Source organism: Gavialis gangeticus, unplaced genomic scaffold, assembly GCF_001723915.1.
Source record: "Gavialis gangeticus isolate Ggan-Ray unplaced genomic scaffold, GavGan_comp1, whole genome shotgun sequence".
Classification (NCBI taxonomy): domain Eukaryota; kingdom Metazoa; phylum Chordata; order Crocodylia; family Gavialidae; genus Gavialis; species Gavialis gangeticus.
In genome coordinates this window covers 11,337,404-11,351,801 of record NW_017729012.1, presented here as the reverse complement: position 1 = coordinate 11,351,801, position 14,398 = coordinate 11,337,404, and the positions used below count along the sequence as shown (strand labels likewise).

Sequence of the window (14,398 nt, the reverse complement as noted above, 5' to 3'; positions counted from 1 at the left end):
GGGGTAAGCGGCGGTGAGCGCGGGTGGGAAAGCACCACGTGGGCGGCGCGCACGCAGCCACGGAGTGCCGGGGAAGCCGGAAGCGGACGCGACTCACCCGGCGCGCGGCGCTGGCCGCCCCCCCGGTGCCTCCCACCCTTGTGCGGCTTGTTCTGCTGCTTCAGGGCGCCGGGCCGGTGCGCGGCCACCGCCGCACCGGGGACCGCCATCTTGATACTGCCCCGACACTTCCGCGTCCGGGGCACCTTGCACTTCCGCCCCTCCCCCGCAGTGGTGCTCGCCCACTTCCGCCCCGCTTCCGGGTGTCCCTCCGGCGCACGTGGCCGGGCGGCCCGCCCCTGGGAGGCCCCGCGGCGAGAAAGCGAGGCGAGGGCGGGAGGTAGCGAGACGGTTTTTTATTCGTGGCCGCCCCCATTGCCGCCCGGAGTGACACGTGCCCGCAGCTCGCTGCCCCGGGAGGGGCAGGGGAAGCTGCCAGGAGCCCCCAGGCGCAGCCTGAGTCCGGCGGCAGGTCCCTCTGCCTCAGCAGGGCGATGCGGCTGGGCTGCAGGCGGCGAAGCTTCTCCTTCCACGTCCCAGGCGCGGCGCTGTCCGTGCCCCGCTCCGACGCGGCAGGGTTTTGCTGCCCTGCGCGCGGGCGCGACCCGGTTCAGCTCAGCGCCCTGTCTCAGGTGCCAGTGCAGCCGTTCATGCCCCAGGCCGCGGCTTCTCAGGTGTAGAGCCCGGCTCTGGCGTCCCTGTCGCCCACCAGCCCCCCGGCTGTACTCAGAGAGGCTGGCAGCAGGGACGGGCCCTGGGGTTGGCGGCTGTCCTCCAGCTGCAGGTAGTCCTGAGGACAAGGAGCAGGAGACATCAGCTGGGCGAGCAGCAGCCCCGGCGCTGTTCAAAACACCAGCACTGCACTTTGCTCCACCCCATAACAGTGCGGAAGCAGCTGCAGGAGTCCCCAGGAACCTATTAATCCCCACAGGAGCCTGCTGCTCGCTAGGCAAAGTGCCCCGACGTCCGTCCTGCTGCTGTCCTTTGGAGCCAGGCCTTGCTTGAGCAGGAGCTGTTTGCCGGGAGCCAGCCCCAGCGGGTTAGCGACTACCCCAGACTCCAGGACAGCCCCAAGGCTCTGGGGAGGAAAGTGCAGGGATCAGCAGAGCCTGGAAGGGAGACTGTAAGATCCTTAAAGGGCAAGTGCTCTCACCGCATCCTCCTCCACGATGTCCTCCAGCTCCTGGGCAATAGCAGAGAAGGGCGGCCGTTCACGGGGGTCGTCAGCCCAGCACTGCTCCATGAGCCTGGAACTGGGGCACGCACAGCAGGGAGTCAGGCCCAAGCACACCCCTAGGTTAACAGCTGCTGTGGCCCAGGTCCCAAGTCTACCCCACTGTGCTGGGGCAGGGAGGCAGCCCTGCACCCTTCACGCCCCAGCTGCTGCTGACTGGACTGTGCCATTCCCCAGCCAGGAGCCCCTGGCCGAGGCAGGCAGAGCCAAGGAACACACCCTGCCCTGCTCACATTTGCTGTCTGCATCCAGGTGGCCTGCTCATCCGGTACCCCGAGCACACTTGGAACATCACTGTCTCAGAGTTGTCCAGGTACGGGTATGGGGAGCAGCCTGCAAGGGGAAACCAGGGGGTCACCCACCTGTACCAAGGCTTGCCTTTGCCCTGCCAGTCTGCACAGGGCACAGGCCCAAGCCCAGCCGGGGTGTTATACCCTTCTTGCTGCAGGAAACGGGACCCTGTCCCCTCCTATTGGACTTTCCCCTCCCAGCAGCACAGGGCTATTCCCAAAGTTCCTGTCCTCGTCCACACATCAGCACGTGCACTCACGCTGCTCAAATGGTTGAGGGACCTGGTTCACCACAAAGCCAAGCAAGCGAGAACCGTCAGGGAGTCTCAGCCTCCTCTTTCCCTACTCAGCTGCACCAGGTGACGCAACACTCCCAGAGGCATATGCTGGCCTGCAGCAGCTCATGCAGAGCATGACTCTATGCCCAAGGCTGTTTCCAGCAGGCAGGATCCCAGGAGAGCTGCTGTGCTCTGGGTATCGCACCCTGCACGTGTGTGTGCGTGCACATGTGCACCCCCCCAATGAAACCCAAGTGGGGCCCAGCTCTTGGAGCGATACCTAGCATCTCCATCTCCCACAGCACGATCCCAAAGGCCCAGACATCACCAGCCAGGCCATAGACGCTCTCTCGGAAGTACTCGGGGGGGTACCAGCGCAAGGGGACCTCCACCTGCAATGTGGACAGCTCATGGCAGGGGAGGCAGGAGCATCGGAGGCCAGCACCAGTTGGGAGAGCTCGGCTCAGAGCTTGGTCCACCATCCATGCCTGCCTCTGCAGAGGCCGAGATGCAGCCTCCTACCTTTGGGTGCCGGAGGGAGCCCTCATGGCCCAGCTCCCTGGCCAGCCCGAACTCAGTGATCTTGCACCCATGCGGGAATGCACTGACCAGGATGTTGCGAAGTGCTAGGTCCCGATGCAGCACCTGTGGGGACAGGCCAGGGCCAGCGTATGAGCAGCTGAGTGAGACCTTGCCTTCTGCTCCCTGCCACCCTGCAGCTCACCCAGACTTGTGGGTTCCCCTGAGCTGTGGACCCACCTGCCGGCACTTGCCTGCTTGTCGGCGATGTGCTTCATGCCCAGGGAGATGTGGTAAGCCACCATGGTGAGCAGAGCCTGCAGGTCCCCACAGCTGCGCAGCTGCTCCCGGCGGGAGCGGAGGAAGGTGCGCAGCGTGCCAAGGCCGGCGTGCTCCAGGATCAGCACATAGGGCTCTGCAAAAGGAGTGGCAGCAGGTCAGTGCCACATGGACCCCAGGCTTAGCAGCGCGGCCCCAGAGCAGCCGCTGCCCTTCGCACCCCATTGCTGAACCAAGGCACTCGGAAAGGCCCCATCTGCTCCTCCCTGCAGTGAGGGGTGGCTCTACCCTGCTGCCAGCAGCCTTGGTGGCTCATGGCCTACCTGACATAGAAGCAGCATCCAGGGCCTTGCAGGCCTCTGTCCTCACCTGTGTCAGGCGAGGCAGGGCTGGGCAATCTCCCCTGGATGGACAGGGCCCAGAGACCTGTCCAGGGTCACCTGGGGACCCTATGGCACAGCAGGGTGTCACAGCATCGGCGGGAAGAGCTGGGCTCCCCTCCTCCTCCCCTTACCTTGCTCCATATTCCACTCCAGGAGCTGCAAGATGTGCTTGTGGTAGCCCAGCGTCGTCAGGATCCTCACCTCCAGCTCCATTCGTGCTGCCGGCAGGCCTGGGGAAGCCATGGGCACATGGTAGGGGCTGAGCACAGCCACCCTCAGCTGTGTGGGTGGCCAGTCCTGCCCCCATCCACTACGTTCTGCCACCTCTCAGGTGCTCCCGCATCCCTGGCGCAGGCTCCAGAGTCCACAGCAGTGCCCTGGGCAGCTTGCTGGGCTCGCTCTCTGGATGGCAGGCCCAAAGCGGGGACGAGCTCTGCCCAGCACTGGCACTTGTGCTGCACCTCCCACCCTGGTGCCCAGCTCAGCCCTGGGCTGGGGGCTCTGGAAGAAGGAGAAGACGGAACCATTTCCTCACCCCGGCGCCCAATCTTGCAGGTGACCAGCTTGTGACCCCGGCGGCTCCCAGTGCTCAGCCTGGCGCGGTAGAACTGGCCGTGCTTGCCATCCTTGATCAGCTCCATGAGGGCCATGCCCTGCAGGGCACGGGCCAGGCCCTGGAAAGCACAGGTCAGAGCACCTGCATGGTCTGCCCACCCCACACGGGGCAGAGCACCCGTGTGGCCTCTTGCTGCTGCTGCTGGGAGGGTGCTGGCACTGCTGCAGGGCAGAACACAGCGGGGGAGTGGCCGCAACCACCTCCACGCAGATGGCAGAGCTGTGGGGAGCCATCTGGAGCAGCAGCAAGATCTCTAGGGTCCAGGTTTCTGCAGCAGCCAGCTGCAGGCCCCAGCTTGGACTCACCTGCTTGTGTCTCCACATCTTGAAGGAGGTGCGTGCCTCCCTCAGCGGGTGCCATGCACCCCCTGCCAGGGGCCTGGAAGCCCCCTGCTGGCACCCCCCCATGATGGGCTGGATTTGGGGAACCCCCACTTCGGCAGCGCGGATGTCATCCTGGCTCAGGTGCCTGCCTGAAGTCCGGCAGTGCCTGGGGGTGAGAGAGACTCCAGGTGACCCTGGCGCCTGCCCATCCAAGGCAATGGCAGGGAGTGGCAGCACTGGGCTGCTGAGGGGTGTCCTGCAGTGGATCCCTAGTGCAGAGGCCAAACTGGTGGCCAGGAGCCTGTGCTCTCTGGAGCGAGAGGGCAGCAGGCAGACACAGGCAGACCTACCTCCTGCAGAGCACTGCAGCAGCCACGGACAGGCCCAGCAGGACCACAACCACAGGGGGGATGATGTAGGGGCAGAGGGCAGAGACTGGTTTTTCCGGGGACCCACCTGAGGACGAGCGGAAACAGCTTTGCAGTTGCAGTCCCACAAGAGCTCACGGCCCAGACCCAGCCTTCCACACCCTCCTCCCCTGACACCTTCAGTGCTGCACACTTCCCACGACTCCAGGGCCAGCCCATGAGGTCTCTGCCCCTGGCAGCAGGAGCAGGCCCTAGACAGCATGACGGCACTGCACTGGTGGCTGGCCTTACCCGTGCTGGGCGACTGCTGGGTACTGTCCTGGGTCGCAGGGTTGAGCAGAGCCAGGGTCTCAGCTGTGGGGCTGGCGGAGGAGAGGGAGGACCCCGCGCCCATGGAATTCCCTGTCACTGCTCTCTCATGCCTGCAAGCAAAGCCCGAGTCACAAGTCACATCCCCTGGGCATGCACGTGTGGATGCAAGAGCCTGCCCGGGCCGTAGCACGCAGGCACGACCAGGCCTAGGTGAGGTGGGATACAGATGATCGGACCAAGCAACCAGCATCAGGGACCCTGTGCAGCCAAGCTTGTCCTCTGGGCCATGGGGACAGCCATCCCTCTAGGCTGAGCAGGGCTGACTGCATGTACCTGGGAAAGCCCTGTCCACGGTGACATGGAAACTCCCCCAGGGCCCCCCAGCACCGAGGAGACTGATGCAGCCGCTGTGCCGTGGCCACAGAGCAAGTGACTCAATGCCTGTCCTCAGCCTCCCACACACTGAGCTAGTCTGTCCTCCTCCCTCAGAGACCATGTGGGGGCTGCCTGGTTCCTCCTGGCATGTCCCGGGCCAGGGACCCTGGGAGTTGGGGGGGACCTGCTGTCCCAAACAGTCATGGGAGAGGCAGGCAGGTCCAGCCACAGCATCCGTCAGGCAGCCTGAGAAGCACCCAACGCTCGTCTCCCTAGCCCATCAAGGAGACACAACCCGGGAGAAAGGCAGAGGACCCTCAGGATATGAATAACCCCCCTGGCAGGGGAGGCCCGGTGCAGGGGCCCTGTGGAGCTGACTGCCCCATGAGAAGGGAGCCCCTAGCTCCTGCATGGACTGTGCCACTGGCTATGGGGCAGCGCTGGCAGGACCTTGCAAAGGCCCTTCCAGCAGCCTGAGGGCACACAAGCAGCACACCTGTCCCCAGGTTGGAGAGGGAAGCAGTGCTGGACAGCTCACCTGCAACCCCTCTGGCCAGCTGGGCAAAGGAGCCTGCTGGAAGCAGGGAGCCGGGGAAGCAGGGTTCATCCCCAGTGCCCAGCAAGACTAGCTCACGAGCTGTGAATCCCTCAGGGGCTGTTGGGAGAGTCTGACGCCTCCCCAGAGAGCGGAAAAACAGCTTTGCAGCAAGGACCAAGCTGTGACTCACCTGCCCATCAGCGCCTGGCCTCAGCCTCCCAGGCACCTCTGCATCTGCGCTTCTGCGTCCAGCCCAGGAGCATTTCTTCAGCATGCCTCACGATGAGAGGAAATGGGGCTGAGGTTTTGCTGTGCTGTTGTCCCCCAGCTCGCAGCCCTGCTGCTGTGGGGGAAATGCGGCCGTCTGACTGGAACAGAGCTGGGCTTCCTGTGCCGTCTGCCTACCGGGTGTTTTTCTGAACTCTCAGCGTACCCGCTGCCACTAGCCAGCCACCTTCCTCCGCGTCCAGGACACGTGGGCCTGCGGGGGCCCTGCCTTCCAGATTCGCTCTCGCCAGCTGCTGTCTCAAAGGCTCTGTTCTTGAACTTGTTACAGGGCTGGGGTCCGCTTCACGGGCACCTCGTCTAAGGGCCACAGCAGTGGTCTTTGGTTCTCCCTCCCTGCAGTCTGGCCGAGCTGACGGCACTCAGAGAGCAGACTCATTTCTGTCCATGGCCCTGCTTATACTCACCTTCCAGCCACCGAAGGAACGACTCCCTTGCTCCCAACTGCAGGCCAGGAGCTTGTTAAGATGTGAAGCACACAGGACTAGAAGGGACCCCTGGCCATGGAAGCCAGTGCCCTGCACTCATGGCACCCAGCTACCCGAGAAACTCCTGAAGTCACCACTGCAGACCCTTACAAAGCTGCAGGGCCTGGACCCCAAACGCCAGCACTGGCCTGGGAAGAATCCCTTCCTGACCCCAAACTTGGCAGTAAACCTGACCCCGAGCAGAGGAGCAAGGACTCTAACTGGGAACCTCTGGGTATCCACATACTGGCTGGAGCAGGTCTTTCTTCCCTTGGCTGGCAAACCCAATGCTCCCAAAAGCCTCAGAGCTCTCCCAAGGACACAATATGGCCAAAGGACACTTCCCTAGGACTGATGGCACAGACAGGACACCGGTTTCTGTCCCTCCAGGTGGGACATGCAGGGCTGGAAGCTAGGAGGGAACCAGCACAGTGTCAACAGCTCCAACCTGGAGTCAAACCCTGAGCCATGTGGTCAGGGCCCTGGCATCGCTGCAGGGCGCCGACAAAGTCAGGGTCTGCAGAGCCTAACCTGCTGGGCAGAGGGGCCAGAGCAAAGCACCGCAGGGGGGAGGGGGCACCCGCAGGGAATCAGAGCCACAGGTGCACCAGTTCCTTCAATGCTTTATTGACTAGTGATTTGTACAGTTATTTACAGACAGTGAAGCCAGCCCTTGCGCAACTCTGCGAGCCTGGCTGCAGCTTCCCGAGCTCTGCCATTCCCCACTAGCCCCAGCGGGAAGAAGCCATCAAACCAACCCATGCAAGGGCCCCTGGGCTGCGTCACCCCTGAGCACATGCTGGTTAGCCAAGATCCTGCTTGCATCCAGCCAGCCCTGAACTCACGCTACTGGGTTGACTGGAGCCCCAGCAGTGCTCTGCCCCTGGGTACGGCCTCAGAGCAAACATTGTACCCCCCGCAACCCCCCCGCACAACCCTCCATGGGGGCACCCCCTGCTCTGCTCTGCTCCTGACAAGGTTAGACCTGTTGGCAGCCCAAAAACCCAGTGTGAGAGGTGACCGAACAAATGCCCAAACAGTCCACGGCACAGGCAGGGCAGCTGCTGCTCCACTCTCCATTGAGCAGCTGCCAGTTCCCTGCCTTGCTGACAGTGCCTCCCAAAGGGCTGTTCCCAAGGGGCTTTAGCACGGGACGGGGTGAGGTGCTGCCAGCCACCCACTGCTGTAACTCAAAACAACACACACCAGGAGCCAAACACATGCTCACGCCACCCGCTAGCAACAGCCAGTCCTGTCGCCCCACTACCTTCCCCCACTAGGACCCCAGGGGCTGCACATGCCATGTCTGATAGCAGAGAAGTCAGGAAATGAAGGGATGAAAGGGAGGAAACCGCAGCCCTGTAAGCAGCTGGTTTCTCTCGGCCCACTCATCTTACTGGGGCACAGCACAGGTTGCTAGCGATGCTATTTCTGAAGGGCGGTTGTTCAGAGGAAGCAACCACAGCAGCCCTGCTGCCCTTTAGACCCTGCAGACAAGGGGACTGCTCAGAGAAAGCAACAGGTCACAAAAAGGGACTGTGTGGGGGCTTTTCAAGGGGGAAGAGTGCCAAGACGCAGCTTTTCCTGGATGAGGGCTCTGGGCTCTACCAGTCCTACTTCAGGGCAGCTCCCACTTAGCAGGCACCCAGGGAGGGCAGGGGAAGAGAAGCTTTGTGACCAGTTCTGCTGGAAGACCCTTATGCTCCACAGACACAGCCTGGCTTCATAGTGGGGAGTCAGTTTTGGGGGGGGGGGCCAGAGCAGGCAGAGAAGGGAAAACAGGATGAGACTGGCCCTGTGGGCAGCCTGATCCTTGGGCGCTCTGCAAACCCATGCCTGCTTCCAGTCTCAGCATGCACAGGGAGGCAGCGCCTGAGGTCACCAGCTGCAGGTTCAATGCAAGAGTCTCTCCACTGTGCCTTAAGCTCCTGCAAATCTGCCCCAGGTTCAGAGGGCTGCCAAGACCTCAGACCCAGCTGCAGAAGGACAACCCCTGGGTAGGAGAGCAGTGCAGGGCCTTCACATCCTAAAACAAACCCCTACAGCTCTATGCAGGCACCAGCCGAGAGGGAATGCAGACCTGCCTCCAGGCAGCAAGTGAAGCAGCGTGCAGCTAGCTCAGTCTGCAGCGAGGAGGTCACAGCCCGTGTGCTAGGACCTAGAATTCAGCTTTGCTGTGCTGCAGGCTGGGCACCACCTCACTGAAGCCAAGCGGTGGCTCCAGCTCTGCAAGGAGGGAACCTTCGTGTCCCAGCAGCGCTCACTAGGCCAGGGCACCACGGCCGTGGGGACTCTCGGGTACATATGAGCAGGAAAACAGCTTCAGCACTGGCAGCGAGGCACACACTTCTACAGTTCAGCCGGGGGTGGGGGGCTCCTTCCTATGACTTTTAGCTCAGCTCCGAGCATGCAAAGAGCAGTGACAACCTGCTCTGCACCTGCTGCCCACCCCACCACGCTCTGGCTCTCACCAAACCAACGCAGCAGCAGCACAAGCTGAGCCCCCGCAAGTGTCTCTGCTCAGAATGCAGCTCCAGACAGCAGCAAGCAGACTGCACCAGCAAGGGCTGCACCCAGGGAAATGTCTGCATTTCAGCCACTGCTGGGACTGAGCTGCAAAGCAAGAGGTGTGAGCTGAGCTGGCTGAGCGCTGCACAGGCCTAGCTGGGGCAGGTGGGACAGAAGAGCAAGCTTTGGGGCATGGAGAAGAGTGGCTGCCTGCCTGTAAGAGGGCCAGTTTAGAGGGAAACCTCACGTGCTAAAGAACTCACAGGAGGCTGGGAAAGCACCAGGCCTGACTGCTGCAGGAGCGCAGGCCCTCAGATGCCAGCTCAGGCCCTGGCAGGCACCGCAAACAAAGGGAAGGGGCAACTGTTACAACTTATACCACTCACATGCAGCCCGAGCGAGTCAACACCAGAGTTCAAAACACTCTCCTGAGACAGCGGTTAGAACAGAATGATTTAAAGGTGTCAAAATGCTGCATCCTGGCTGCACTGCGCTCGGGAGCAGGGCTCTGTGCTCCCCGGCGGTCCATGCTCTATGACTCTACCAGTGCAGACCGGACGGGGGAGTCTTCTCATCCTTGTTGCTTTCCAGGGAGAAGGGGGGGATTCGCACATCGAAGTGGGAGCCGTCGGGCTTCTCAAAGCGAAAAGTGCCCCTGCAAGACCAAGGCAAAGACCAGACAGGCCGGCCTGTGAACACAAGCTGTCACGGGGCAGCAGTGCAAAAGCATCAGCTCTGCCCCACCCTGGGGCTGTGGCTGCCTTCTAGGTCCAGCCCAGTGGCAGGAACACATCCCTGTACCAGGGCAGCTCACCTGTGACAAGGCTTTTGGGCAGTTCAGTGCATTCTCAACACACAAAGGCTGCACCACTCCATGGGCTTCTAGGAGGGGCAGGCACAACTCAGGTAGCCTGCATCAAGTTTTAGCATGAGTTAGGCAACCACAGGAGAGCAGGGCAGGACCCATCTCAATCGAGTCTGCCAACAGGTCCAGTCATGCAGTAATTTCCTAGCCATGGCACTAAGACCAGCAGCCTGCAGCTGGGTAGTCAGCGAAAGGCTGGCTGTGCTGATGCAGACTGGCTTCTGCAGGGTCTCTTTGTGGACACAGGGTTTCACAGCCTGGCTCTTGGGAAAGGTGACAGTGCAGTAAAGCCAGGCTCCCTACAAGCAGCCCGAGGGCAGAACTTGCTATGCATGCATCAGCCTGAAGCCACGACCTCTGCATGCAGTACATGGTGGAGAACCAAACACAGAGCTGGAGCCTTTCCAGCTTCCTCCTGCTTTCTGAGCCTGGCACACACTCGGGTAGAGGGAACCAGTTTACAGCTCACGCCAACCTCGGGCCAGCAGAGACTTCTGGAGTCACCGGGGACTAGCCTGCAGATAGGCAGCCACTAGTCTGTTCCCACCCCTACCCACTTCTGAGCCCTGCCAGCTCCAGGTCGTGAGTGGTTCTGTAGTGCAGCCCGCCCAGTGCCACGACAGTGCATATTTCTTACCACATGTGGCCACTGGATGCTTGCAAGGAGACATGACTGCTGTACTGGAACGCTGGTTGCTCTTTGGATAAGACTGGCTCCTAAGGAGATATAGAACCCACGCATTAATTGAGCACCTTTCGATTTCTCCTCAGCCAGCTCTTGACAGGAAATCTGCTTTGCAAAACTCTGCTGGCTATGAGAAGCCACCTGGCAATTGCTCCCCTACCCCACCTCCTGCAGCCCTCAGGGCCATCACCACCCATGCGCTGGAAGCAGTTCGAGCCTTACACCTGCAATTCCCTGACCTACCATCCCATCTCAAGCCCTGGTTAGATGACTGCATGTCCAGAAACAAACATCTGGCTGAGCTCCTTCCCACACACTGAACAGCCTGGGAAAAACTGCTCATAGGTTCTTCCATAAAACACGCTCTCCCTGCTGCCTCTGGGTGTGACATCCTGGAGACTCAGCCCCTAGAGAAGTGGCCCCAAGGACAAGCTGTTTCACAACAGGATCCAGGCAGTGCTTACCCGTCCTACCACTCCTCGGCCCCGGACAGTTTCCAAGGTGCCAGATAAGCTAAATATCCTCCAGTGCCGTTCTCGGAGCTGCACCACTTCATTGTCAAGGTTCTCCAAGCGGATACAATAGCGCCACTGGACACAAGACAATCAGTTAGCGAGAGCCAGAGCGAGCTACCAGTAGCCAACAACATGGGTACTGGGAATCACCAACTCAGAGCTTCCCTCCCCAAGATGTATGACAGCAGTAGGGCAAATTTCCCCACAGCAACAGAACTCCCTCCCCAAGGTGTTGAGCAGCACTTACCCAATAGACATGTGAATTCTGGGCTTCCTGTCAAAGGAAAGAAGTGACTTTAGAGAATGCCCTTCAGCTATCAGCAGTGCACAAGCACAGAGGACACTGTCTCACAGTGCCAGGCACAGACAAGCCACATGGGAATGCAGCACAAGGTGCTGCCCAAGTCAGTCCTTACTAGTCCCGGTCAGCTGCCTGCTGGCCCTGCCCTGTGCTCGGCAAGTGTGACTGTGACCAGACAGCCCTACAGGACCCCTCAGCAATGGGGGTCTGATGGGACACCAGCACCTGCGTCAGTGCTAGGAGACGCCTAACTCTGCCTTGTGCTGCGTACTCGACTCCCCAGTCGGAGGAGCTGTACATCAGTGTGGCACCAAGACCCATGATTCCATCAGGACCTATATGTCACGGCTTGCAGCTGCCTTACAAGCACATGACTTCACAACTTCTTTATTATGAAGCGGGACATCTCCATGGACAAAGTCCCGGATGACCATCCCAAAAAAATACAGCTGGCTAGCACAAACGCTATTATTTTGGTTTCTGCTCCCCAAACAGTATGGTTGAATCAACACGAGGAAACAAAGGATTTCTCCTGAACACAGAGAGCCCTGGGTCAGGGGAACCCTCTCCCATTAATGCTAACAGAAGAGAAATACCCTGCTGGTGTCACATCCCACAGAGCGAGGCTGTGGGCAGAAGTGTCACTGAAGAGCAGACTGTGCTGGTGTCGTTTCACCTGCACTTGGTCTGTATCATCAGTGCTGTTGATTTTGGATCCCACGGTGAAACTTCTCGCCTGCTGTTTGCTAGCTGCTCTCACAGAGCATCCAAGGCATTTCACAGTCACAAGCAACAGGCGGGATGAGGCGGGGGAGCTGCCCACAACCCTTCCCTCCTCACCTTTCCATGCTGGGACACCTGTTTGTAATTGCAAGTGTGGCAAGAAGTCAGGTCCTCCAACAAGTGAGGCTGCAGACCTGATTCTGAGGTGGTATCCACCCTGGAAAGGCTGGGCATGGCTTCAGTGACCAGGGGATGACCACACTGTCAGACCTACCCTCATGCCCATGTAGAAAGGGATGACAGTGACCCGGATGTTGTCGGTGGTTTCCCGGTGCACATCAGAGAGCTCCAGCCAGGGATGGTTCTTCTCTTGCCACGCGCACAACGTGTCCCTTGCTACAAAAGGTGGAACTGCAGGGAGTGAAAAGAGACGACCACATCGCACACCAGGTACAGATGCTCCCAGGCACCCCCTCCTTGAATGGATGCAGTGATCAACCCGAATGGACTCGGCTAGAACGAAGCCACCTCCTGGCTCCTGTACTGGAGCACGGTAAAACACTGTAGCTAGGACAAAGACCTCCTAGCGCACCCATCTCCCGGCCTTCACTGAGGCCAGACTTCCAGCAGCAGGAAGTTACCTTTTGTCTGGTCATATATGAGAAACCTCTCAAACAGCTCGTGCTGAATGGGCACCTGATCAGTGGAGCTGTAGGGAAGGATGTCCTCATGGCTCACGTAGTCCAAACCTAAACAAGAAGCCCAAGTAAACCATGAAACACCACGAAATGAAGCAACTATCCAAAGCAGTCTGAGCAAGGAAATCAGCTTCGTTCATGACCAGCTCAGGAAAAAGCACCTCACTGCTAACCCTGCATCAGCACACTTAGCCTCCAGCCACAGCTATTAGATGCCTCAAGAATCTGCAAGGAAGATGTTTCCTTACCTGGTATGGCATAGAGGGCTCTGCTGTCATCGTGATTTGCCAGGAACGTAACTGCTTCTGTCTGCGACCTCTGAGACTGAAGAAGGGCAATTTAATACCACAGATGCACAGAAATGCAGGTTAGTTTCCAGCCGTTTCATTATGCACACCCAGCTCCTGTCAAAACACCTCCGCCGCGTTAATTCTCCTAGGATGACTTGCAACCCAAACCCACAGGGTTTTGTAGCTACTCCCAACCCAAAGCATCCAAACATCCAAGGAAGTGGACACGGGGAGACGAATCGGTCTAATGCAGAAGAGCGATGGTTCATTGCTCCCGCCTGTCTTCCCCAGAAGAACAGTGACCTAACAAACAGCCAGTTTGTCCCCGAAACATTCCCAGCAGAGTAGACAACTTCAGCCACAGAAAAGATGCTCCCCCCATCAGCTGCTGTCTGTGCCCAGACAACTCACACAGGTGAGGAGTCCCTTGGCACCCACAAACTTATTGCAGTTACTTACTATGTGCGGACAATCCCGAGCATCTATCAGCACCTGGTAGTAGGTGTGAGTTTTGCCTTTAACTTCTTTAGATCCGTGACCCGCTGCATTCTCGCTCCTAAACAGAAAGGCGCAGGCTAAGCACAAGAGCACCTTTCCTGTCCTGCTCCTACAAGACTCCACCCCCAGCACCAAGCTCATATTTGGGCCTCGCCTACAAGGAAAAGCTCTGCCAGCCTGGCCATGTCACATCACTCCTGTGTCAACCCACCCTGCGGAGAGCAGAGGGAGCCGTTTGACCCTCGTTTTTTTAACAGGCACAAACAGCATACGGCCTTTCTTGAAACCTTTGCCCTTCTGACAACCCAGTCTAAATTCACAACCTAAGTGATTTCTCTTCCAAGCACAGACCCCTCCCAATCCTCCTGCAGCCACTGCACGCTCAAGGCATTGCCCCGCTCCTGCCCTGGGGACTACACAGAACAGGGAGAGGCTGGTGCAGGACAACACTAGGATAGAAAACGAGCAAACTTGAACCCTACTTGTCTTGGACGGGGGAAGTGACATCCCGATCATACAGTCTGGCCTGCCAGGGGAACAGAACAATCCCACGGTACCCGAACACGCTGTGCAGGAAAAGCTGAAAAAGAAAAACAGGAATTGGAACCTGCACTGGGCGAGCAAGGCAGGAGCAGCAGCAAAGCAGAGAGGAAAGGGGTCAAGGCGCAGATTATTACCGCGACAAGACTGATGAAGCATTGCGGAAGGTTCTTGCCCTGCGACGATGGTGACAAGGGTTTGGGGCGAGAGAGTACCGTGGCTTGGCCCCACGAAACTCTGGCTGATGCCCAAATGCCAGGAGCCACAGGGCGGGGGAGGGCACGGCGAGCGCAGGCTGGAGCCGCAGATGCGATTCCCCAGCACCGAGCTGACCAGGTGCCAGCTGGCAGCGCGCGGGCTCCATGGCCCTGCCCGGCACTGGCGAGAGCGCCTGGGAAACCGGCAGAGCGACCGCGGCCGACACAGCGGAGACCGACCCGGGCCTCCAGCCGCCCGCACCCACCTGCCC

At 59.8% G+C, this 14,398-nt stretch overlaps 3 protein-coding genes across 3 annotated transcripts in view; all 3 read right to left on the bottom strand.

The window, feature by feature from the left end:
* Positions 1-209, bottom strand: part of TSR1 (TSR1, ribosome maturation factor) — a 6,459-nt gene extending 6,250 nt beyond the window's left edge. Inside the window, exon 1 of the mRNA XM_019510985.1 lies at positions 36-209. Coding sequence (XP_019366530.1) covers positions 36-209 — 174 coding nt within the window. The remainder of the gene's footprint in view (positions 1-35) is intronic.
* Positions 210-498: 289 nt separating this feature from the next.
* On the bottom strand, positions 499-5,230 carry LOC109293177 (tyrosine kinase receptor Cad96Ca-like). The gene is made up of 11 exons (XM_019510984.1): positions 4,621-5,230; positions 4,312-4,417; positions 3,944-4,127; positions 3,558-3,696; positions 3,154-3,252; positions 2,537-2,775; positions 2,364-2,486; positions 2,122-2,233; positions 1,507-1,606; positions 1,193-1,292; positions 499-829 (listed from the first exon to the last, which is right to left on the bottom strand). Exons 1-11 carry the CDS (start codon positions 4,889-4,891, stop codon positions 710-712), a joined length of 1,593 nt encoding a protein of 530 aa, XP_019366529.1. The 5' UTR covers positions 4,892-5,230; the 3' UTR covers positions 499-709.
* A 1,687-nt stretch (positions 5,231-6,917) lies between these two features.
* POLDIP2 (DNA polymerase delta interacting protein 2) overlaps positions 6,918-14,398 on the bottom strand; it is a 13,967-nt gene continuing 6,486 nt past the window's right edge. The window contains exons 4-13 of the mRNA XM_019510983.1: positions 13,872-13,969; positions 13,351-13,447; positions 12,850-12,925; positions 12,545-12,652; positions 12,178-12,314; positions 11,127-11,153; positions 10,829-10,954; positions 10,317-10,396; positions 7,941-9,469; positions 6,918-7,903 (exon numbers count right to left, since the gene is read on the bottom strand). Coding sequence (XP_019366528.1) covers positions 9,355-9,469; positions 10,317-10,396; positions 10,829-10,954; positions 11,127-11,153; positions 12,178-12,314; positions 12,545-12,652; positions 12,850-12,925; positions 13,351-13,447; positions 13,872-13,969 — 864 coding nt within the window. The 3' untranslated portion in view covers positions 6,918-7,903; positions 7,941-9,354. The remainder of the gene's footprint in view (positions 7,904-7,940; positions 9,470-10,316; positions 10,397-10,828; positions 10,955-11,126; positions 11,154-12,177; positions 12,315-12,544; positions 12,653-12,849; positions 12,926-13,350; positions 13,448-13,871; positions 13,970-14,398) is intronic.